Source organism: Pyrus communis, chromosome 13 (genome assembly GCF_963583255.1).
Source record: "Pyrus communis chromosome 13, drPyrComm1.1, whole genome shotgun sequence".
NCBI lineage: Eukaryota > Viridiplantae > Streptophyta > Magnoliopsida > Rosales > Rosaceae > Pyrus > Pyrus communis.
In genome coordinates, this window is record NC_084815.1 from 5,283,703 (window position 1) to 5,309,258 (window position 25,556).

The 25,556-nt window shown below is 36.8% G+C and overlaps 1 protein-coding gene and 2 pseudogenes across 3 annotated transcripts; 1 reads left to right on the plus strand and 2 right to left on the minus strand.

Moving 5' to 3' along the window:
• Window positions 1–1,208: 1,208 nt before the first annotated feature.
• On the minus strand, window positions 1,209–2,453 carry LOC137712129 (pentatricopeptide repeat-containing protein At1g11900-like; annotated as a pseudogene).
• Window positions 2,454–3,738: 1,285 nt separating this feature from the next.
• Window positions 3,739–9,149, minus strand: LOC137712130 (external alternative NAD(P)H-ubiquinone oxidoreductase B4, mitochondrial-like; annotated as a pseudogene).
• A 2,273-nt stretch (window positions 9,150–11,422) lies between these two features.
• On the plus strand, window positions 11,423–18,179 carry LOC137713041 (serine/threonine-protein kinase Nek6-like). Of its 3 annotated transcripts, XM_068452276.1 has the most exons (15): window positions 11,772–11,903; window positions 12,026–12,158; window positions 12,502–12,568; window positions 13,272–13,337; window positions 13,466–13,512; window positions 14,058–14,103; window positions 14,204–14,284; window positions 14,377–14,419; window positions 14,525–14,574; window positions 14,893–14,974; window positions 15,065–15,114; window positions 15,187–15,260; window positions 15,372–15,423; window positions 15,504–16,919; window positions 16,986–18,179. In XM_068452276.1, exons 2-15 carry the CDS (start codon window positions 12,043–12,045, stop codon window positions 17,319–17,321), a joined length of 2,526 nt encoding a protein of 841 aa, XP_068308377.1. In that variant the 5' UTR covers window positions 11,772–11,903; window positions 12,026–12,042; the 3' UTR covers window positions 17,322–18,179. The 3 variants fall into 3 exon arrangements, with proteins under 3 accessions (XP_068308376.1, XP_068308377.1, XP_068308375.1); XM_068452275.1 differs by lacking the exon at window positions 11,772–11,903 and adding an exon at window positions 11,423–11,705 and having other exon boundaries at window positions 15,504–18,179; XM_068452274.1 differs by having other exon boundaries at window positions 15,504–18,179.
• Window positions 18,180–25,556: the final 7,377 nt, after the last annotated feature.

The following is a 25,556-nucleotide window of genomic DNA, read 5'->3' on the forward strand; positions in this document are numbered from 1 at the left end:
GATCAATTCTCTATGTGGGAATTGGTTTCCCGTGTGACCCCGTGTAGGGTCACTCATGAGAAAACGTGTTGGAGAATAGGATCTCAAAAAAGTATATATACAAGTAATATATGGTGTATCACAGAGGTTTTTGTGGTAAAATCACGCACCTAGCAGTATGTCGCTAAGTGAGGACAATATTGGTGGTGGACTGTAATGGGCCTATAAGGTTTATCATGATGTCAGAGTAGGTTGTTCCATGTGTGATATCACACCCCGATCTTGACATACGTCCAGGATCGACACATAACGTCACCAAATACCTGTATCTCAAACTACCCCACCTCTGGGATATGGGCAAAGCACAACTCGAGATCAAAATACATAATAATTTTTCGTATACTTTATAGCTGCATCTAACCTCCTTGTTAGACTGCCTACGTGCTCTAAATAGGAATCAAGCCATTTGTAATTCGTCATTCACTACACTTGAACAATCATCACATAAATCACTATGTCTCAACATAATACCACACAACAGGCATGCAACATCACAAGGAACATTCGACGAAGCACAACATAACCTCTAGCCATATTGGTCAACAAGTCTAATCATAATGACAACAATCACAACAAACATCATTCCACAATCACATCAATCATTAACACATATCGTACATCGAAATGTAGGGGTAGAGCAACACAGTTCGGCTGAAGCCTACATCTCTGAAGCTGAAATCAAATCCAAGGAACCAACAAGTCAAATGATGCGATTTCGGACCACTCAACGAAATCCATCAACATCGGGTTCTGGACCATTCAACGGAACCAAAACACCAAAGGAGATTCCGGACCACTCAACGGAATCCAAACCAGGATATGATTCCGGACCACTAAACGGAATCACGGAGTAGAAGGGATTCCAAACCTCTCAACGGAATCTGAGTGAATACAATTCCAGACCACTCAACGAAATTGCAGAGTACAATGCATATCGAACCACTCAATGAAATCCAAGTGTAGACATTGAAATTTTAGTGAAATAAATGTTGATCAATGTATTAAAATTATAACCTTTATTCATTTCACCTACATCACACACTCATTTCACCTACAACTTCCACTTACTTCACCAACCTCACACACTCACTTCACCAACATCACACAGTTATTTCACCTACAACATCCACTCACTTCACCAAAAAAAAATGGATGGTGGTGATTCGAAGAAAACTGTTGAATTCGAATCATGTTTGATACAAATCATTTCAAAACTGAGCAAAGAAAGTGAATAGCACATTTAAATCACTATACAACTACATCAGTGGAAATAACAAGAACCTACAAATTGAAAACCAAAAGGTATCTCCAGCTTCTAACTACTTACAATCGTTTATTACGTTTGAAATCCATTGGACCAGCAAGCTCCGAATCACACGAATTCATCTCCTCTGTTAAACTCAATGCCAAGTCCACCTTCCCCATCTTCTTCAGGTTCGTGACCAGCGACCGATAAACATACAGGGAAGGACGAATCTGCCTCGCCTTCATCTCATCAAGAATCTCAATGCCTCCTCAACATTTCCTGATCTTCCCAGGCTCTCAATCACTGCAGTATAAGTAAGCAAATCTGCCTCCACACCATTTTCACCCATTTCCTTGTAGTAAAACAAGTACACATCGAATTTCCCAAGCTTCCTCAAATTGTTCAACACCGTATTGTAAGAAACCACATCAGGGGCAATGCCGGCCTCTCTCATAGACCCGAACTGACCCAGCATTTCATCAACCCGACCGGCACATCCTAAAATCTCTAAAACAGTGTTGTGGGTGTACAAATCAGGCACGAAATCAAGAGTTTTCATCTGGGAAAAGATCAGAAGCGCCTTCTCAGTCTCTCCGCATTCGCCGAAAGCAAGATAATCCTGTTTATGACTGTCATGCTGGGAGAGGTGAGCTCCATTACCTGCTTGGTTAATTTGAGCAGCTCCGCGCAATCATCCGACTTTGCTAAAGCTTTGGCGACAGTGAGAAAACAAGCAGAATTTAAAGGTTGAGAAGATGCGATTGCGAGCTGAAGAAGCTGGGATAGGAAGGAAAGGGCGCTGCTTTCGGCTGCGGCTGCAACCAGCACGCGGTTGAACGATTTGGGGCTGAGGAAAAGGCGGTTTTCGTACAAGGATTCGAGTAATGTGGCGGCGTTTTGTACGGAGGAAAGAATTTGATTCAGGGTAGCTTCTTGCTTTGGGGAAGAAGAGGTCCGAGAGCAGCTGATGAATCTGGTTGCGGTGGAAAACAATGGCGGATCGACTGAGGTGGAGAATGGCGTGGGGTTGTGATTCTGATGCTGCTGCTGCTGCTGCTATGTAGCATCGCAAGTACCTTGAGGAAGAAGATAGCATGCTCTGGATATTCTTAGCGGATGGGGTGGGGGTTCGGAAGTGCAGGTAAGGTGTTTGATGAAATGCCACATTCGTCAGTCACTGGACCTGGGAGAAGAACATTAAGAATGTTGAGGCGCGGCTGCTGCGCGGGTGTTAAATGAAGTGCTTTAAACAAGCCGACACGCTTGTTTTTTACTTCTCTCTTGGTATTTTTTTCACTTCTTTCTTTTTGGCCCAGTTTACTGTAGCAATGGTCGTTCAATTTAATTAAATTGGAGCAATGGTCGCTCAACTAAAAATATATTATTATTGGTCTCTCAACTCATCAAAATGTGTAGCTATGGTCCTTTTCGTCAACTTCGTTAGAATTTTGTCTAAGTAAGTTATGTTGGAATGATCGTTGCTACAATTGAGGTCCCCCAACTCATCCATATGTAGCTATGGTCATTTTCATCAATTTCGTCAAAATTTTGTCAAAATGAGTTATGTTGGAAGAACCATTGCTACAGTTAGATTAAAGTTGAAGAACCATTGCTCCAATTGGGTTAAGGTTAAGGGACCATTTATCCAGTTGGATTAAAGTTGAGGGACCAATGGTAATGAATTTTTAGTTGAAGGACTATAGCTGCATGTTTTGATGAGTTGAGAGACCAATGCTAATAGATTTTTAGTTGAGGGACCGATGGTAATGGATTTTTAGTTAAGGAACCAATGCTACAATTTACTCTTTTGTTGTATATAATCATTTTCCCTGCTCTTGATAGGGAGAAATTCTAAAGTCTGGCACCCGGTTCACTTGTACTATACGGCAAGACACAAAAAGTCACACGTACCTTATCACTTGGTTTTTAGGCCCACACTTACCCATTCATTGATCCCACCCTCTTTCTCATTGTCCCTAGTTTGGTTTTTGAACAGAAGAACTTCAAAATAAGACGTTATATCTTTATAAAAAGGAGACGGGTTGAGAAAAGTTGACTTCTATTTATTTTCAACTTTGATCTCTTTCGTTGACATAGGTTATGTTTTTAGCTATCATTTATAAAGTTTTTCTTTCAATACAATCAAATATTGAAGAAGAGAAAATCGAATCTAGGACATCGAGTGCAAGGAGTAAAAGTTGTTAAACATTTGAGCTCTTAGCTCCTTAAGCTTTAGACTGTAGGTTTCCAGTCTTGGCTTGGTTCATACAAACAACTACTATACAAAGTACAAATGAGTTATTTGCATATATGTAGTACAAATATCATAACTTCAATCCGGTTACAAGTTTGACAGTAAGAAATAAAGGGAACCAATGCTCTGCCTAATATATTGCAAGACAAATGGTGGAAACACGGTTCCAGTGTGATGATATATGTGCTCCCATCGGTTCTCAAATCCGACTGGAGTTCCTTCTGAAAATAGATCGCCTTCCCCAGTCCAAAACCACCAACACCCTTGTGCACCAACTCACTAGCTTGCTGCAAATATTCCGAGAATTTTCAGCAGAAACCGATATGCTAATGCCGGATTTAAGCTGAGTGAAAGCAAATGTGTATCAGATATTTACCTAGTATATACTGAGTACCAGAACCACTGAGTGCTGTGGCCAATTAAGACTAAGTCTCCTGGAAGATGAGCTGCAGTTTGTTCTCCTCCCAATGGGGCAAACATCCCAAAGTGTTTGTACCTTCAAGTAATAAAAAATTTAGGCCAACAAGCCTACTAGCATAGCATTGTAACTAAGCATGACATTAAAGTCGGTTGTATGATGGATTGGTGATAGAATTTCACCTGAAGGGTTGAAAGCGGTGGCGTCCAACATCCCTGAACTTGAGGGGACCTTCAGGGTACTTCTCACATTCTTCCATACAATTGAAACAATTGGCAAGGTAGGCACCTTGTTGAGCAGCTACCTAAATTATTAGAATTTCGAAAACAAAAATAGTTAAAGAAATGGAATTTGAGTTAGAGGATAAGGAGATGTGATGGAAAAAAAGAAGTGAATATAATGAGTTAACCTGGGCAGTTGCCGAAAGATTTTTCATCCGCAAACTCTGCTTGGGAAATAGCTCCTTTAAATGTTTCAATATCAATTTCATCTTTCGGGTTTTTCCAACTATTTTCCAGCAACTCATCAATATTCCTCATATGCTTGCTCTTCAAATGAAGGCTCAGCTGAGGATACATTACCATGAGGTCCTCCAAGACTTCTTGAAATTCCTCTAGACTTAATGTACCAAAGTTGTCCTTATTTGCCCTTCGGAATATCGAAACAATATCATCCTGACAACAAATCGGTATGCAATGACAACAAAATATCATACATGGAATCGGCAAATTCTACCATACAACAATGCATGCATCAACATTTTCAACCATACTGCAATGCATGGCATAAGCAGAAAAACATTAAACAGATATCATGACTTGGCGTTGATTTACTGTTGCACAATCACCTAAAGCATACACCCCGTCACATCCTTCCACCCTCAGCCATTCATCTGTAGCCAAAACACGTCGATTGGTCTGTTTTGTGCAAACAATTACAAAATTTGATCAATTGAAGCGTCAAATCCAAAGTTAAGCTCTCGACTACAATTGGAAACAAGCACAAGTTAGTATCAAACTTGACCAATCTGCTTCATAAAATTGATAATCTCAGGGCGTGGCCCGATACCAGTTGCCAGAGAACCATCCCATAAGTTATATTTGAAACTTTTCCTGTTTCTCTATCTTTAGCGGCCACTTCCTTATCAGTTAATTTTACGACCAGTGAACTTGTTTTTACATCAATTCCATCTTGGAAGAACTTCCCTTCAGCAAATGAAGTAATTCTCTTGTCAAACCTGCAACACCAAATTAACCAAGTGTGTAAAAATTAAATTAGCATATTTAAACATGTAAAACCCTAATACAGAAACTTGTATGCATGCCTTACCTGTTTAAAATATGATCGTTTGCCTCGATCACAGTAATTTTTACGTATCCTGTAACTGAAAGGTATAATTTGGCTAAATCCTCTTTTACAAAGTCATGAAGCTCTGCAGCAAACTCTACACTAGCTGGACCGCCGCCAACACATACAAAACTCAGAAGTTTCTTCTTCTCTTCTTCGCTTGCGCTAGGAAGACTTGCCTTTTCGAAATAGTCAATCACAGTCTGTTGGATCCTTACAACGTCTTCTATTCCCTGCAAATCAAAAGCTCAAACCCAACATTAATACTTACTATTTCTTCATCCTGTAAAATACTTTTTGGACATGGGAGGAAGAATAAGTTTAAGTTACCTTCAAGAAATGAGCATATTGCTCAACACAAAATATATGCAATGCAAGTCAGAAGAAATCATGATATGCAGAGTTTCATTAAGCATAAAATGCCAAAGATGTTATGTGTACTATATATAATCGGCAAAAATGATATAAATAAATAAATACATAAATCCTTGCAAAAGAAAACTAAACAAAAACTATGCAAGCTTGTATAAACATGCGTGTTAAAGGGAGAAATTTCATGTGCATGACGTCTGTTCTTTGTTAAAGAATGAATACATATCATTATTCTGAAAAATGTACCAATATTGACAATCGATTGTTTTTAAAAATAAAGAACGGACTTCATAACTGACCAAATACCTCACAGTTACAACAACAAGAATCTTAGATAGAGAGGAACGTTGATGGAAAAACCTCGAGGTTGTCTCAAAGAAAGAATGTCCCACATTCTGAAACTCAAATTGTTTCTGATTCTTTCTGAGAAAGAAAAGGTTAGAAAATTACAACAATATATTATTTTTGGATTTAGAAGAATTCGAACACTTGGGGTGTGACAGTTTCTAATGGCCGGGTATGTGAGTGAAGGTCCAAGGTCTAAGGTTAGACGGACACACACTATTTTTTGGGGTCCAAGGTTGACTTGTCAAACTGGGAAATTAGGACACGTGTACCTTGGCCAACAATCGAAGACAAGGTTGTAAATTAATTTGTAATGCTTTTACCATCTAATCAAGTAGGGTTTTCTCTGATGATGTATAACTTTTGTAGGACGTGAGTAGCCAGTCCACCGGCAAAACACAGTCGGTTGGGTAACTATTCACATCGTGAGATTTGTCCCTCATACTAATCAAATTGTATCATGTGAGTTTGTGATATTGTGTCTTTTCTTAACCTTGGTGGTATGAAGGGAATTCTTTTTAAAAAGAAAGACAACTAGTGGCAAGTCACGATTGTTCATCATTTCCAGAGGACGGGAAGACTTATAGAGACATTGTATCCTATAATTCTGTGACACTGTGTTGATATTGTACTTACCAAAAAACAATCTACATATTTGCTGCAATAAGCTCAACATTTCGCACATTCAAAAGAATTGATAGAACAAGATATTACTGTAGTAAGTTCGACATTGTGATAGTAAACAAATCGCATAAGCAAATGCAAACACTCATTATGCCACAACAGTGAACCTAGCTAGAAGGGATAATAATCTACATGTGCCAGAATGTGCTTTGACCTCTTCAAATACAGCTTGACATGTGCCAGAAAGGTGCTTTGACCTCTCCAGATACGGCTTGAATCTTTCCTAAAAATGAACGCTTGAAGCGTTTGAATAAAACTTATAGTTTGTTGAGGCGTTTAGCTCTAATTTACTATATTATTTTCTTATTTGCTTTCCAGTCATTGCTCATGCAACCCCTATCGACCTTCTGGCAAACTCATGGTGACTAAATTATGGGAAAAATTGGTAGGTGTTCAAAGAGAAGAATCAACAGCACCGAGATTCCTATGTGTCAAAAACACAGATTCTTTGGAGAGTGGAGGAAGTGTAGCTTCATTTCCCTACAACATATGAACTACCGAATACATTGTTAGTCGATCATCTGGTGCTTCTTGAACGCACAAAAACCCTACATGGATACACCTCCGAGCCTTATCATGCCAACATATTTCCCCTATTGATCCATCAATCACCTCCGATCTTTTTCCTTCTTTCCACAACTCCCATGCCGAATTAAAATTTAATATATATAGATTTACTCATAAATTTGCAAGAGTTAAACAAAGAATGAGAATAAGTTAAAATAGTTTTTAATACTTACCCATCCCGCAAGAGTTGTTGAATATTGAAATCGATAAAAAGTAGCATTCTTCTTTCCACTTATAATCTCTAATAACAACAATTTGAAGCTGAATACATCTAATTTCTCAGAAAAATGGTTATATCGGAGACATGTATATCCCTATTTGCTACCTAAATAATAGTCCTCTCAGATACTACATGCTTGGAGTACCATATGTCTATACAGTAGTTTGAAAACTGACCTGGTTTGAAGAAACCTAGCTCGAAGACCCCACTTGAAGAAACAATGGTTTGATCATTGGTCAGAGAATTGTTTTCGTTGATGGTGTTGAGAAATAAATACATATAATAAAATAATGGAGAACTCGAACAACGAGATTGGTTTGGTATCCATGGCTACACAAAAAAATTAGAAGAAAAAGTAGAATTTAAACTATACTGTATGCATTCAAAGTCAACTATTGAAGGGTAAGGGTAAATTCATATATTTATACGTCTACAACTTAACCTTCACATTCAAATCTTGATATACTTGATATACTTGATATTTAATATTGATAAGTAGTTGCCACGAGAAATTTTGAACACGGGTGGTACGTCATGTGTCTTTATATAAGTGGTTGAAAATTTTATTTTTTAAGTTATTAACTTTTTAACACATATATCTCATAATTTATATAGTGATACGTAGTATACTATCCTTTGCTTTGGTCACACTAACCATGTCTTTGTGAACTATGAATATTCTAATGGGAAATTCTTTGTTCTACACCAGTTAGTTTTTAGACTAGTGTACTTGTTTTTTGAAAATTGGGAGACGTAAGAAAATTCCCTGTTTTTTCTTTTAGTTTAGTGTACTTGTCGTTTCATGATATAGTTACGTCTATATCTGTAGCTGAACAATAATAAAAAAAACTTGTGATATTAAGTTTAGTTTGGATGGGAATAAACCATAAACCACACAAACAGTTCCTGTAATGTGTTAAAATGCGAAAAGAATACTAAATATCCATTTTGTATATATGTGTCTAAAAGACTCGGCCTCACATGAGAGGTTTTATCTCTCTCCAATTGAGCCCTTGAATTGTTTGTATAAAACTTATAGTCATCGGGTTTTTTTTTTCTTTCTAATTTAATCCACTATTTTCTCATCTTCTAGCCAGTCACTACTCTTCCAACCCCTATCGACCTTCTGGCAAATTCATGGTGACTGTGTTGTGGGAAAAACTTGTACGTGTTTGAGAAGAGGGAACAAAACTGGAATTCCTGTGTGTTGAAAAGGCAAGTTCTTTGGAAGGTGGAAGAGATGTAACTTCATTACTCTACAACATATGAATCACCGAAGACATTGTTGGTTGATCAGCTGGAGCTTCTTGAACACACAAAAACCCTACATGGATGTACCTCAAAGATTCATCCGGCCGGCATGTTTCCCTTACTGATTCATCAATCACCTTCATTCTTCTTCCTTCTTTCCACAACTCCCATGCCTAATTAAAATGTTGAATTTACCATCATTTGCAATTGCAAGGCTTAAAAACTGAATGATCATAAGTTGGAATGTTTGTTTAGTACTTACCCATCCAGCAAGAGTTGGTGAATGTTCAAAGCTATAAAAAGCAGCATTCTTCTTTCCACTTACAATCTCTAGCAATATCACTCTGAAACTAAATACATCCAGTTTCTCAGAGAAATTGCCATATCTTGCATACTCGGGTGACATATAGCCGCTGCATCAATTAATGGTACAATAAGAAAAAGTACTAAAGTAGTGATTGTGTAAGGTTTAGATGATTGAAAACATGTGCCATACAAACTTACTATGTGCCAACAACCCTATTGGTGTTTGCTTTGGTCTAATTTATCTCTATAATCTTCGCCATTCCAAAGTCTGATATTTTGGGGTTCATCGAGCCATCCAAAAGAACATTACTTGCTTTTAGGTCCATGTGAATGATATTCGGTCTAGAGCACTTGTGAATGTAAAATACTCCTTAAGCGATACCTTTTATAATTCGAAAATGCTTTCCCCAATCTAATTATGATTTTTCAAATGGATCTGATTGGACAAACCATGAAGGAAAATGAGCTAGTGTTTTTTCAATGGACAAACCTAATCAAAGTTGACATCCCTGAAATCAACAATATCAAAGATACAAATCTTAGAAATGATGAGGATATACCAAACAAAAGTCTGTCCAAACTCCGATTGGGCATGTACTCATAGATCAATAGCAGTTCCTTCTCTTCGACACAACAACCAAAGAGCCTAACAAGAATGGTATGCTGAAGCTTGGCTATGAGCTCCAACTCATTCAAAAACTCCTGATGTCCTTGCCCTGACTTCTTTGATAGCCTTTTTATTGCTACGCCTTGATTTTCAAGCAAAGTGCCCTGTAGAGGAAGGGAAATGCCACAAAGAGAACCACCACCGTACCAATATTACTTAATTGGGGAAAAGGTTAGAAAGAAAAAACAAGTTTGGACCCGAAAAAGTATGCTTAGGCAGTTCCTTCGTTGAGCACAACAAAATGAAGAGGAATTTGTATCATTTCAAATCCTTATTCTTATCGAACACAAGGAACAAAAAACATTGAAATCTTTCTATAGTTTACAACTCTTCTTTATATAGAAATTCAACCTATTGCTTCGCATCCCCCTATATGTTTACTATGAAGAGAAGAATCAAAAGGATTGAACTACTTGCTCATTATTCGGAGGTGAATCAATTTCACGGTACCTCAACATTCTTCGTTTATCACCAACTGCGAGGCACCATAGCACTTGACTTTGGGCAAGCCCATGGTCATCTGTGTGACGTCTCACATTGCCCAGGGGAGTGATCCTTATATGTATATTCCCATCCCTACCTAGCACGAGGCCTTTTGGGAGCTCACTGGCTTCGGGTTCCGTAGGAACTCCGAAGTTAAGCGAGAAGGGGGCTAGAGCAATCCCATGATGGGTGACCCACTGGGAAGTTGCTTGTGAGTTCCCAAAAACAAAACCGTGAGGGAATGGTAAGCCCAAAGCGGACAATATCGTGCTACGGTGGTGGAGCGGGCCCCAGAAATGATCCGCCCCGGGCTGGGATGTGACAATTTGGTATCATAGCCTAACCCTGGCCGTGGTGTGCCGACAAGGACGTCGGGCCCCTAAGGGGGTGGATTGTGACATCCCACATCGCCCAGGGGAGTGATCCTTATATGTATATTCCCATCCCTACCTAGCACGAGACCTTTTGGGAGCTCACTGACTTTGGGTTCCATAGGAACTCCGAAGTTAAGCGAGAAGAGGGCTAGAGCAATCCCATGATGGGTGACCCACTGGGAAGTTGCTCGTAAGTTCCCAAAAACAAAACCGTGAGGGAATGGTGAGCCCAAAGCGGACAATATCGTGTTACGGTGGTGGAGCGGGCCTGGGAAGTGATCCACCCCGGACCAGGATGTGACAATCTGACTGAGTTATAAACTTATAATTGTTATGCTTTTAAAATTTATTTTTTAGTAGAGCGATAATGTTAGTAGCTACGTAATTAGTTGTTAGAAGAAAAGGGAATTGGTGGAATCAAACCTCCATCACATTAATTAAAGAGCAAGAGAGTGATTTTCTAAAACTTGAGTAAGTGGACCGGCACAAACTGTACATTCATAAAAGAAAGGATGATACTTCTGACATTTCATTATTTCATTGTATAAACGTTATTATTGAACTTGTTTATTTTATTGTTTTATTATCCATGTATATCAAAGAAATCAATGATTTATTATTTTTATTATAATTGTCAATTTGTTAGACACAAATTAATGATCGAGGCATTATTAATTGAATGATATTTTTTAAATATTTCAATATAATAAAAAAATAATTTTAATTATAACGTTCATACAATAATTCTAAAAGAGAGATTGAAAAAATAAAAATAAAAAATATTTTTTTTTGTGTTTTAATACAAAAAAGAAGTGGATTTATAAGTTGAAAGGACAGTGACATGGCAACTACGCGCTGGAAAACATTCTCCGGTGAGGGGAGAGAGAATGAATCTGTAAATGCAAGCAAAGAAAGCTTGACTTTTCTCCGGAGTCTTCATTCCGTTTCACAAACACCTGCTGACTACTGCCACTTTAGCTTTTTGCCTTCCAATCCCAAGCCCCTCCATTTTCTATTTGGTAGATAATCAACTCCCAATTAAGTATTAATTTGCTGCTTTACTTGACTCCTGACTGCCCCTCCACCCACTCTCTCTCCTCTCTCTCTCTCCTCTCTCTCGCTACTTTTTTTGGTAAGTCATCACACTGCCGTCCCCTTCATCATTTCGGTCTCTTGCTGCTTTTACTTTGAGTTTTTTTTTTTTTTTTTTTGCCCATTGTTATTGTTGAATGTGTAGCTTCTTATTCATTTATATTTCTCTCTTTAGTTTTTTTTTGGGAAACTCAGTACCCTCAAGACTCAAACTTTGGGCAAAATTGCCTTGAATTTGGTAACTTTTCCAATTTTCCTCTTCTGGGTTTTTAGATTTGGGGTTAAATTTTGCTCTAGCAGCAGTAAATGTGGAATTGAGTTTCTGCATTTGATTTAAAATTGGGTTTGTGGGTTTTGAAGGTCTTAACTTGGTGGCTATGGAGACTGATGCCGAAACGAAGTCAAAGATGGAGGATTATGAAGTAATAGAGCAGATTGGTAGAGGGGCTTTTGGAGCCGCTTTTCTTGTTCTTCATAAGACTCAGAAAAAGAAGTAAGAGTATTTTCTACCAACCTTGTTTTCCACTTTCCATTTTTTCCAAGACAATTTGTAATTAGTATTGTAATTCTTGTAATTTGGAAGATAATTTTGTAATTAAAGACAATTTAACAAGAAAAATGAATAGTTGGATAATAGCTATTGCAATTAAGGACAGTTAGCTAGAAAACCCTACATTTGTACCACAATTCACATCTCAGGGTATGAATTTTCGGAAGAAGAGATAACCGATATTCTAATAGTTTATATTCTGATTGTGCAACCGGTTTCTAACTCAAATTTGATTACACTGTGCTTCATCAATTTTGTTGTAATCATTTAATTTTCCTTTTAATAGGTATGTGTTGAAAAAAATTCGTTTGGCTAAGCAATCAGAGAAGTTCAAACGCACAGCTCACCAAGAGGTTGCTCCTCAAAAACTGTTTGGATATTGATAAATGTAGCATTGAGTCCCAGCTATTAATCTTCTTCTTTTATTTTTAGAGTTGCTACAATTTTTCAACAAGTATATGTCCAATTAAAGCCGATTTCTCTTTTTTCCATGTCATCTTTTCTCTTAGGAACTAACCGTAGCATCAAAATTTATCTTTCCCTGTTTTCTTGACAGTCAAACATATACAAGCTCCAGCTTTCTTATTTGTTTGTCCATATCATCACTGTCATTCTGGTTATCTCAGCTTTATGAAATTTTCATGTCTTGGCTGCACTCCGTTCCGTCCAAAATACCCAGATCTATTCATGACAATCAACTGGGATATGCATGCTTGAAACAATATTCATATGAAAGTATAATACACGAGCATGTGCTTGCAGACATTCAGAATATGTTTCTCATAAATGATGCATTCTTTATTATTTTGTGGACACATAATTAAAATAGATCCTTGATTGTAACCTTCTAGTTTTGTAGTCTCCAATTACTTTGATTCTAAATACCATATTAGATAGTCGATGGCACTTGTTTCTTCTCATTGTGTACTTCATAGTTTATCACCTGTAAACCGTATGAATCTTCTCCTGGTATTGTATCTAGTGATTTCATATTAATTTTCTCTGAAAGATGTGTTTTCTACTCAATTAATCGCAATCTCTATTATTCTGCTGCAGATGAATTTAATTGCAAAGTTAAATCATCCATATATTGTGGATTATAAAGATGCTTGGGTGGACAAGGTGAATCCACGATTCTTAATTTTCATAAATTTGAATAGGACTCGAGTATATATATTTCGAGAAGTCTTTAGCAGTTGTACCAAACTTGACTTCACTCCCGATGCTTAACAGTACATGTTTTTCTGCAGGGAGACTGCATATGCATTGTAACGGGCTATTGTGAAGGAGGTGACATGTAAGTAACAACAATTTACATCAATGATGCTCTAATTATGTTTTGGCTAGTATGAAATAATGCATTTTTCCTTTTGCCAAATTATGGAATTAAAAGATTCATATTTTAACATCTTTTGCTTAAAGGACGAATTTAAATACTTGTTTTCTATCTCAAGTTTCTTCTAAATATAAGCTTGAAATTGATAGAAATGCACATATTGGACAAAATATAGGAGGAAATCTATTATCTTAGTTACATAGTCAACATGTTAAACTAAGCATATCTTGTGTTGAGCCTTGTTCTGTTACGGTCCATAAAGAGGGTCCTTGCATGAAGTATTGTTTCTGAGTCCTTGGATCAGATATTGGACAGCCGGGATTCACTTCAACCACCTATATTTAATCTAGTGGATGTTAATTAAGACCTCATTAAGGACCTTAGGAGAGTTTCTTTTTCTAGTTTATGACATTATGTCAAAATGTTTGAAAATTATGTAAGATTTAGAAAATCAATTGCAATGCTTCTAGTGATTACTGAATGATAAACAACTAATCTGTTAACAGGGTTGATATGATAAAGAAGGCCAGAGGACAATTTTTTCCAGAGGAGGTAATCAATTAGATTCGGTAGAACTTCACATCCTGTATATGTGCCTATATAAAGGGTAGCAAGCAACTGCTCTGTGTTGTTATTCTGTTTTTCCCTGCAGAAGCTCTGCAAATGGCTGACTCAGTTGTTGCTAGCTGTGGACTACTTGCACTCCAATCGTGTACTTCATAGGGATCTCAAGGTAATATAGTGGACCACCCTAGTTGCAGTAAGAAATAATAGTATGATACAATACATATGATGGTTATTTTAACGTAAATCTAATGATTGCAGTGCTCTAATATATTCCTTACTAAGGACAATGACATCCGACTTGGTACGTACACTCAATGATTACTAAGAGAGGCAATGTTTCACTGTATTAAGTGTGGTTTCCATGTGTTGGTCTTAAAGATATGTATATCTTGCATCAACATTATAGGTGACTTTGGGCTTGCAAAACTACTCAACACAGAAGATCTTACTTCTTCGGTATGGACTGGCATTTATATTATTTTATTGTCTTTATGCCTCTACCTACACAATTGTCTAGTCTGTCTTTTAGAGCCCTGTGATGTAAACAAGCTGGAATTTCCAAGTCTTTCTTTGAACTCCTCTGTTTTCATGAAATTTTCCATAGAGTGGTTTACAATCGTCTCCTTTCCCCCAAGCACTGGGTTATCCGATAAGGCCACCCAATATTCCTCAGTATTTTTGGCCACCCTTAAGAATTTTTGGTACTTGCAACTATATCACTAAATATACTTATTTATGTCAGTTCGTTTTCAATCCCTATATAATTCAACATAGGTTGTTGGAACTCCAAACTACATGTGTCCTGAGCTCCTCGCAGATATACCTTATGGCTATAAATCTGATATATGGTCCCTTGGTAAGAACTCTAGTCGCTTATAGTTATACTTTTCCTGGCTGATGACAATGATTTTGAACAGTTATAACTGTAATTTCTATTGCTTTTCAGGTTGCTGTATGTTTGAGATTGCTGCACATCAACCTGCATTTAGAGCGCCTGTAAGTATAAGCTTGAGCTGTTGATGCCTCATTGATTTATGGGCTGCCGTTCTGAATGACTTGATTATACAGGACATGGCTGGACTTATCAACAAAATAAACAGATCCATCATTTCTCCTCTTCCAATTGTGTATTCTTCCACACTGTAAGTAATTATATTTAAAATCCTCGAAACCATGGTGCTATTATTATAATTGCATATTTGTAATTAATATGGTATGTATCGACTTATATGGTATTGGCCTTTGGATCATAGGAAACAAATCATCAAGAGCATGCTCAGGAAAAGTCCAGAACACAGACCAACAGTGAGTTTACTCCCACTTGCATGATATTTGAAGAACATTTTTTTTATTGGCTCTAATACCCGCATAATCTATTACTTTAGGCTGTAGAGTTAATAAGGCATCCACACTTACAACCATACATCCTTCAATGCCGCAATGCATCATCTGTTTTTCTTCCGGTATATCCACTACCCAACTTAAAAGATAAAACTCCAAGAAAATCACCACCTAGCAAGCGCAGCAGTGGCAAAGACAACAAAGACAAAGAGGCTGAAAAAACGAACCACGTGGAAAAGGTCCAACCATTTGGGAGCAGTGCTGATCTGACGCATAGATATGTAACAGACATTGATAACCCTGTATTCACATCTAGTGCAGAAGAGCTTGAAACCAAGAGAGTCGATCCTAGTAGCTGTTCTGTGGAATTATCCAATGCCACCGATGGTTCAAAAGATGGACCGACTGATTCAGAAGCATCTATTTGTGATAAGCAAGCTGATACTATCAGTATAACGGAAAAGGAAAATACTGAACCTGACATTGAGGTTACTTTAGAAAGCGTATCAAATTCTCAGCATGAAGGACTAGAAGAACCAACTGCCTCAAATTTCAAACAACTGCAAGAGGTTGATGCCAAGACTCCAAACAGTGAGGATGGAAAGGCATATGAAAATCAACAAGTTCTTGAAGGAGCTAAAGCAAGAGAGGGGGCAATTGAAGAAAATTGCAGGTTATTGTCAGCGTCCAGTGTAGGTGGCACCGAAAAGGTTGGGTCGATTGATGATAAATGCTCATCATCGACTAACTCTGAGGAGGAACCCAGCTGTTTAGAGAAGGAAAGGTCCAATGTATATACTGAAGTTGGTCATGTGGAAAGCTTGTTATCTGAAAATATCAACGATTGCTCTATACAGAAAGTAAAAGACAACCAAGACAAAGAGGCTGGAAAAGCGAACCACGTGGAAAAGGTCCAACCATTTGGGAGAAGTGCTGATCTGACGCATAGATATGTAACAAACATTGATAATCCTGTATTCACATCTAGTGCAGAAGAGCTTGAAACCAAGAGAGTTGATCCTAGTAGCTGTTCTGTGGAATTATCCAATGACACCGATGGTTCAAAAGATGGACCGACTGATTCAGAAGCATCTGTTTGTGATAAGCAAGCTGACACTCTCAGTATAACGGAAAAGGAAAATGCTGGACCTGACATTGAGGCAACATCAGAATCAAATTCTCAGCATGAAGAACTAGAAGAACCAATTGCCTCAAATTTCAAACAATTGCAAGAGGTTGATGCCAAGACTCCAAACAGTGAGGATGGAAAGGCATATGAAAATCAACAAGTTCTTGAAGGAGCTGAAGCAGGAGAGGGGGCTAATGAAGAAAATTGCAGGGTATTGGCGGTGTCCAGTATTGGCGGCGCCGAAAAGGTTGGGTCGGTTGATGATAAATGCTCATCATCGACTAAATCTGAGGTGGAACCCAGTTGCTGTTTAGAGAAGGAAATGTCCAATGTATACACTGAAGTTGGTCATGTGGAATACTTTTTATCTGAAAATAACAATGATTGCTCCATACAGAAAGCAAAAGATGAAGTGGTGAGAAAGGCAGACAATAACAATTGCTCTGCACAGGTAGAAAAAGACGAGGTTCGTGTGATTAACCAAACACCAAGCGACATAGCTGCAGTAGGCGGTGATGGTTCCAAGAGTGACTGGGAGAATCCAAGTCAGCAAAGAGCTAAGGCCCTCGAGTCTCTGCTTGAGCTATGCGCACGGCTTCTAAAGCAGGACAAGCTTGATGAGCTTGCTGGCGTGCTAAGACCATTTGGAGAAGACGCGGTCTCATCTAGAGAAACGGCTATCTGGTTGACACAGAGTCTCATGTCTGCACAAAAATCTAATGGAGGGTCCTAATTTTATGGATAATTTGATTGTAATTCATACAAAACTGTTCCAAAAAAGGGAAAAGAAGAAAAGAGAGAGTGTTTCATTATATTGACATAAATTTGTTTGTCAACCAGTGTGTTAATTTTTGAAGATTTAGAGTGAGAAATAACATATTTGCAGATTGTAACTCAACATTGGCTCTTGTGGAAAATCGATGCGATAACTTTTACTGTGCGGTAACTTTTATTGTTGTCTAAATGTACAGCATGTTTTTACTTGTACAGTTTATTCATAAAATACATCCTTAACTTTCTCTTGGAAACCACATTGGATTTCAAAGTAAATTTTCCACTTTTTATAGTCTCATTGAGAATTTCATTTTATTCTCTGAGCTTACTGCAGGTAATAGCCAAAGAAGGACATGAGGAAGGCACCGGCCAGAGAGCCGACAAGGGGCATGGTGGAGGCGGTGCCTGATGGAGCAGGAGCATGAGCTGAGTCCGGGGAAGATGCCGTGCTCGTGGTGGTAGCAGCTGAGCCTACAGGGGCGGTAGCTGATGCCTTAGGGGTAGCCGCAGCGGCAACTGGGTCCTTGGGTTTGTCAGCAGCCAAGACTACGCTCAATAAGGCAGCAACGACGATGATGGCGAGGGAGATCTTCTTCATTTCCATGATGAATATTGTGACGGTGAGAATAAGTTGATAGAAAACACAGCTGCCTTAGAGATAGGATAGGAAGGAAATTTCTTTATTACTTCTTTGATTACTGCAGCGCTGAGGAATACAGAGGAAAATTTATTTCAATATATATAGGAAGAATTTGGGTTACAATTTTTGGTGGTTGAACGTGTTTTTTTGCATGGTATCAGGAGGAAACTATTGAACGATGTTTTTGCATGCGATCGAGTGGTCAGAAACAAATGCACATTTGTAGTTTGATTTGTTGAATTTGTTTTAACTTCTAATTTTGGGGTCATTGGATTAAAACACATAAGGAAATTGGAAGTTGGAACAGCAAAAAACCACCATTGTAATTTTCTTGGTGGATTGGAAATGACCAAATTAGTGAAATGTTGGTCAAAGATTTGTCTTTTTAGCTTTTATTCACAAGATATTTTACTTTAAATTATTCTAAAGTATTAAGGAGAAAGATTCGAATTCAGATCATAGAATGAGCACATTCATTTTAGCGAATACGTAGCCCTTGACACAATGTTGGTCAATATGTAAAACCAAATAAAAATAATCAGGAAAATCTATTTAGGTCAAAAAGTAATTTCATTTTTTGGCATGGGTCAATTGAAAAAATTCTCCGAATAGTTTTCCTTCATCTAAGGTCACCAGTTGCTAAAATTTCTCTTCATTGATATCTCCCTTTTTTTTATATACAACAATATATTTACCTTAAGAAGTGGAGGAATAAATTGGTATCGAATTTGTCATCCACGAGATTCGAATTTAAGTCATCTCATCTACATCCAATGTTTAAAACATTGGTATCTATGAAAATACCAGATATGCAAATTTGTGAAAATGTCTACAACTAAAAATGAATACCACTAGACTATAGTGCTAAATGACCTTAATTGATCCCTCTTTAAAATGGCCGAGATGTACACCCAATTCTCTGTTCTTTTGCAAGATAGATCCAAGATGACGAAAACGTTCACTTTTTATACTTCTTGATCTCCAATCTTCACCCTTATATCATTTGGACCCTCATTTCCACTGAACTTGCACTCCATATGCTTTGTCTTTGACCTACCTAGGCGAAGGCTTTTAAATTCTAACACACTTAGGCGAAGACTTTTATATTCTAACACTTCCTGCCAAAGGTTAAGCTTCACAGTTACTTGTAAGTGAGAGGATCTAAGTTCGAATCTTAGAATGGCAAGTTTACACAATTTATTTTCCAAACATTTTTCTATAAATATATCATTGTATAAAAATGGAATAATTATTTCTAATTAAGTGAATCCTTAAAAATACACTAATGCCAAAGCCTACAAATTATTCAGCCACCATTTGTTTACTTATTCAACAAACAAGAGTCACTTAGTATTAAGGTATAGTGGTAATTCTCAATTTACATGTAAGTGAGAGATCTTAAATTCAAATCTCGTGAACGATGGTTCGGTATATACCAATTTATTCCCCATGTAATATATTATTGTATTAAAAAAATGAAAATTCGTAAAAGAGAAAAATAGCCCTCTTCCGAAGCAAGAGTGAAACCAATGTCGGCTTTATGTAAAATTAAGCAGCAAGAACCGCTGCTGCTTATGCCTTGTGATAAATATTAAATATTAAGCTATATTGTTATTTTTATACGATTACAGATATATAACCTCAATATGCATATATCAATTTAATATTTTTTGTGCCCCGAGTTTTTGGGTCCCCAAGTGGGCGTGCCCTTCTACTGAGGTGGGTGTGATTTGATGGAGTTGGAAGGGTGTCAAAACATGAGGGTGAAATGTTTCGAATTATAAAAAGATAAAAGAAAACGCAAATGATGTTCAAGTTAAATTACATGGCTTATGTGACAGATGATATAGACTATCATGATACTGTTATATTGAGAACAATGCCTTGATGCTGGACCTCAGATTACTGATTCATAATGGATATAATGTAGCTACAACACAAGATTGGTGTGGTTGAGTACATAATACAGAAATAAACCATGACTCATAATCCCATTTCCTAGCTGGGAATCTCCAAACTTTGAGCTTAGTATTGCATGTAATAGGCAAAGAAAGACAAAAGGGAGGCAGCAGCCAAAGACCCAACACTGGGGAAGGAAGTAAAGGCGGAGCTAGGGGAAGGGGCGTGCGCTGCTGTGTCCTTGGCGGTTGGAGCATCAGCCTTGGGGGTAGCTGCTGCTGCTGTCTTGGGGGCCTCCTTAGCTGCAGCCAAGACCACACTCATCAAGGCAGCGATGACAATGAGGGTAAGGGAGATCTTCTTCATGTCCATGATGATAAATTTCAACTTTGAAAATGATAATACGTCGAGTTCCTTGAGATAATCTATGGGAACAAAAAATACTGGCTATTTCTGATGTGGTTTCTTGCAATGCTGTGGAATGCATGTACAATTAGATTTATAAGGAGCCTCACGGGTTATTATTAGAATGAAGCAGTTATTCTGACAATTGCGCTGTTAGTTAACACAGGTCCTTAGACTCCTTGCCTGGTTGGTTTGGCATGGTTTTAGGAATTGAACGGTCTTCTTTTTATGGCAATATTTGAGAAGTTTTTGTGTCGCAAGAACACCATCACCATGTTACGTGATGTTATTATCTCAGGTAATATAATATGAGTTAGACACGATTAATATGATCCACTTCTATATAGGGTGCACTATCATCATCTTAAACTTACTTTCAAATCTCTGCTTGCCTGTATAAGTCAAATACTGGTAATAAGTTACAAAGTTTAATATATTGTCATCTTCTAAAATATTATTTAAATTTTAATAAAGTTATTTTGCACCCTGACTAAACGTGAATTGTTTTTTTTTTTTTTTTTTTTTATAAATGTAAGAGTTAACTTTTTGAAATGCGAATAACAACTTCAACAATTTTCGGTACAAATTGTACGTAGGATTTGAATCTAGGGTTTACAACTTTCCATCTTGTCACAATACTATTTCAGCTAAAGAGTCATGGCGCAACACTAACAGTTGTTAAAGAAAAAACATTAAAATAATGCTTTTACTTACAACTTTCTATTTTCAAATGGTTTTTTGTCCAAAGAAGTTATTCATATCTTTAGTGATTGTTTGTGGGAACTATTTCGTCATTAAAAGTTTATTTTATTTTAGAAAAAAATGTGGAAGAGAGAAGGAGGTGGGAGGAAAATGAGGGCAACCGATAAGGTTACCTAGCTGTAGCCTGTAAAAGAAAAAAAAAAAAAGTAGTAAAATTAATTTGTATGTAATTTACTATATTGTACATAACTTTTATTTTGATTGTTTTTCTTTAGTTTTGTTGATAGAATTAGAATGATATTTTTCACGCTTTTTTTTGTTGACAAAGAATATTCTATTAATAAGTAGTGTGTATAATTATTTTTTTTAACATTGGAAGTAAGCGAGAAAATGTGTCAACTACAATTAAAGAAGAATAGCTCTGCACAATAGTGCTAGTGTCGTAACATTTATATTGAATGAAGAGACATCAAGCGGTCAATATTGAGGTCTTAAAAAAATGGACATGAGCTAGCGTGGTATTGGTTCATGCCAAAGGGGTGGACATGAGAGTTGATGTGCGTAAAATTAGAAGTAAAGCCAAACATTGCAGATTTTGGATACAGTTTATAGAATGTCATATAACTTGAGTTTATATAGTACTCAAGTGACATTTAGGAATGAACTAGCAGTGGCTTTCAACTAATTAAATCCATCATGTATCCTATTAGCATCCGCAACCATTGAACCGAAAAGTTAATACGAAAATGGTCTGTCAGAAACGATGCTAACTGCGAGGCATGTCAATCTCCAACAAAACTGTTGATTCTGAGCAACTGCATCATGCTTGCATTCGAAACCATGCCTTTCAGATATAAACTTAACAATACTTTTCATTCACATTAAAATGAATACTATAATATATAATTTCCACCAGGCATGTGACCCATCGTTGCATCACGAGTCAAATTCACTACTTTGGTGTCATATACGCAGTGGTGGATCCATGATTCGAACTTTGAAGGTCTCAGTGTTAAATTACAAGTTTTTATTTTTTATTTTTTAAAAAAATAAAAATAGAAATAGAGCACGAAGCGTGAAAAAAAAAAAACAAATCAATTTATTTACTAAGACATTTCATCTAACATTTGGTGAACTTGTTGTCATCGGCCAAACTATGTTATGTAGATGTCAACAGATATCGACATCTGCCAAAACAATCTGATGAGTGATATATTGAGAGATTTCTCGAGTGCTGTCGACGCAATTGTTGAGATATACCTGGCAGACATTACACCAAACAATTGGTTGGCACAAAGAAACCTGTACCAAACATTCGGAATGTCCTCAGAAGACATTCATATATATATATATATATATGTATATGTATATATATATATATTCCGAACTTCAAATGGTCTTGGGACCATCATGGTCCCAATGTACATCCGCCTCTGGATGTACAGGAATTCTTTACCGAATTTCTTTGTTTACTATCTCAACACAACATTCTAAGATTTGAGGATATTTTAGTATTTAGCTGCTTATTAGATTTCCTAGCAAGTCTAGGGACGTGATGCCTTATGAAAGCATCCTTTCGTGGTGCTAGGGTTGTTATCTTATTTTTCGTTCATTCAATAAATTGAGGTTTTCTCAATTCTCAATGGATATCATATTATTAGTGGAGTATGGCTTTGGGTTTTTGTTCAGTTTCCTTTACTCTAGATCCATGGCTCACGGTCTAAATACCATATCACGTTTTTCAATTTTCCTATTTACTCGAAGGGCAGATGCAAGTATATAGTCCTTAATAAAAATCCTAATAAAATATTATTAGAGGATTGCAATCTACCTTCTCTTAATTTTGATTAGTGATCATCACCTTTATAAGACCATTATCCCTGCAAATAATAATGCTTGTAGTCACATTGCAGGATCAAAAGAAAGAAGAGAGAAGAGATAACAAAGAGACTGTACGAAAACATAAAAAGTAAAATTGGAAGAGGAAAGAACCATTGGGAAACAAAGATCGTGCAGTATTGCTTATGTTATTGAAATGACAAGGTGATTATTGGTGTGCTTGAATATCCAAAATAGATATAGCTAGACCACCATGTTCTTTCCAAGCACATGCTTCACTCTCATAATTATCTCATTCTCCTTCCACACTTAGCTAAACCAAACCTCCTAATTTCTGATCTTAGTACTGCAAATAATAGCCAAAGAACGATGAAAGGAAGACACCAGCCAAAGAGCCAACAACGGACAAGGTAATGGAATCGGCACTTGATGGCTTAGGGGCTGAAGCTGAGTCCTTCTCCTTGCTAGGGGCAGGAGCAGCTGAAGCCTTTGGGGAGTCCTTAGCGGCCAAAACGATACTCATCAAGACAGCAACGACAATGATGGCAAGGGTGATCTTCTTCATGTCCATGATGATGTTGATTGATGATTGTGAACTTTGAAGTGATAGTAATTAAGTTGCGTGCGTTAGAGAGATGAATTACGAGAATACTTGATACTTCTGCTCTGTTGGTTCAAGGATTCAAGCGAAGTTGATGAATACTGAGCAAGTAATGAACAAATTTGTAGGGAACATGTTGGTTATTATTAGAAAGAACACTTGAATACCAATTGGTGTTAGTTACGAATAGGTAGCTAGCTGGGTTTATACGTGCTTGGTTTTGCATGGTAATAGGAATTGAAAGGTCTTTTTTGGGACATCAGCCTAACCCTTTTAAAGTTTCAAACTCCTGTCAAATGTCAATAGCCAAGTATTTTCAGGGACAAAAAGAAGGAAACAAAACCAGCATAGGAAGAGAGGATAGCAAAGTATGTTCAATGTCTTGCTGACCTAGTGACCTTCGATCGGGAGACCGCTGGATATGCCAGTCAATTTCTCAGTTTTTTTTTATTGCTTAAATTCATAAAACATGATCTTCTTATGTAGTTTCGTGAAATTGTAAATCTTGAGTGGATTTAGAAGTGTAACATTTGAAAATGAGTACTCAATGGGTGGCTAGAGATTGATTTTGGGTGCAAATATAATTCTTCTGAAGTATATTCAACTAATATTTTGCATTGAAGTTTCAAAACTAGATAAGGGGAAAAGCACAATTAAACAAAAAAAAAAAAAAAAAAAAGAAAAGGAAAAAGGTACACACAAACAAATCTTGGCCTAGCAGTTTAAGCTAAATCTTGTTGGAACAAGTTTATTACATGTATGTATGCAGTTGTACTTGGCCGAATTTAATTAGACTAAGCTAGGAGCTTTGAGCAATATAAGCTCCAAATGAGCATCTTCACTCTTTATTGTAGGAGCTCACTCTAAAATTACACTACAATGTTACAATAATTATAAGATTCAAGTTAATAACAAAAATGAAGTGATTATGACTATAACAAAGTTGGTAGTTATACATTGTGGACATTCTATTACATTGTCAAGGTAGGTTTTTGTACTTCAACATGATTGAATTACAAAATAAACGTTTATTATTACACCATTGATGTATTGTCATAGTATAGACATATGTTATTACTCGGAAAAAAATATAAACTTTACACAACATCGTTGTCGTGTTACAACACGAAGGTAAGGTTACACTGTAATTGTTCAAATTTACACTTCAAGGATAATTTTAACGTTATATTTAATTACACCAAATGACGTTCGTATTACTATGCCAATGTTGTCCTTTACGGTATGGACGTCAGGTTACACCATAATTGTTCAAATTTACATTCTAAGGTTACATAATTATCTTAACGTTTTATATTTATTATAGCAAATGACCTTGCTATTACAATACCATGATTGCCCCTTACGGTGTGGACGTTAGATTACATTGTTAAGGTAGTATATTATAGTTGGACGTTATTGTATTACATTTTAATGTTCAAATTAAATGGGAATTGAAAAAAAAGTATCGTAGACAGACCCATCTATATATACAGTCCCCTTTCGTTGAGGGATCTCTTAAATAAGCTTATTTGAGGGGTCCTTTATACAGCCCAGCCCACCCCACATTGTTTCACAATCCAACCGTCCATCTTTTAAGTTTTCCCTCAAAGATCGTCTCTAAAAAAAATCACTTGAAACTAGAAAGCATATCTTTTCATTTATGTTTAACAATAACATTGCAAAACAAAACCAATTTCTTTTCAAAATTCAAGGTTTAGTTAATTTCAGATTCTCCATTTTCCAAATCTCTTGTGGATGAAGTCCAATTGTGAACTTGTGAGGGAAAAGAGAGAAAGAAAACTATAAGACACATTAATTAGCTTCTTCTCCTTATATAAGTTTGCTATTTAACAATGATATATTAACTTTTTGGTTGTACACCAGAAACTACAAATCACAGCTTACCTTATTCCCTAATTATTAACCCACCTATTAAAATACTGGCATATCACATTTTCTGCAACAACTTTCATCATAACAAAAGGAAGGGAAAAGAAGAGCACCACCAAATTGGGAAGCCAAAAATGTTTGCTTGAAAAGTATCAATTCAATTGTTGAACCATAGTTTCTAGTATTAATCTTGGGCCTTTTAAGGCTGACAATTACAC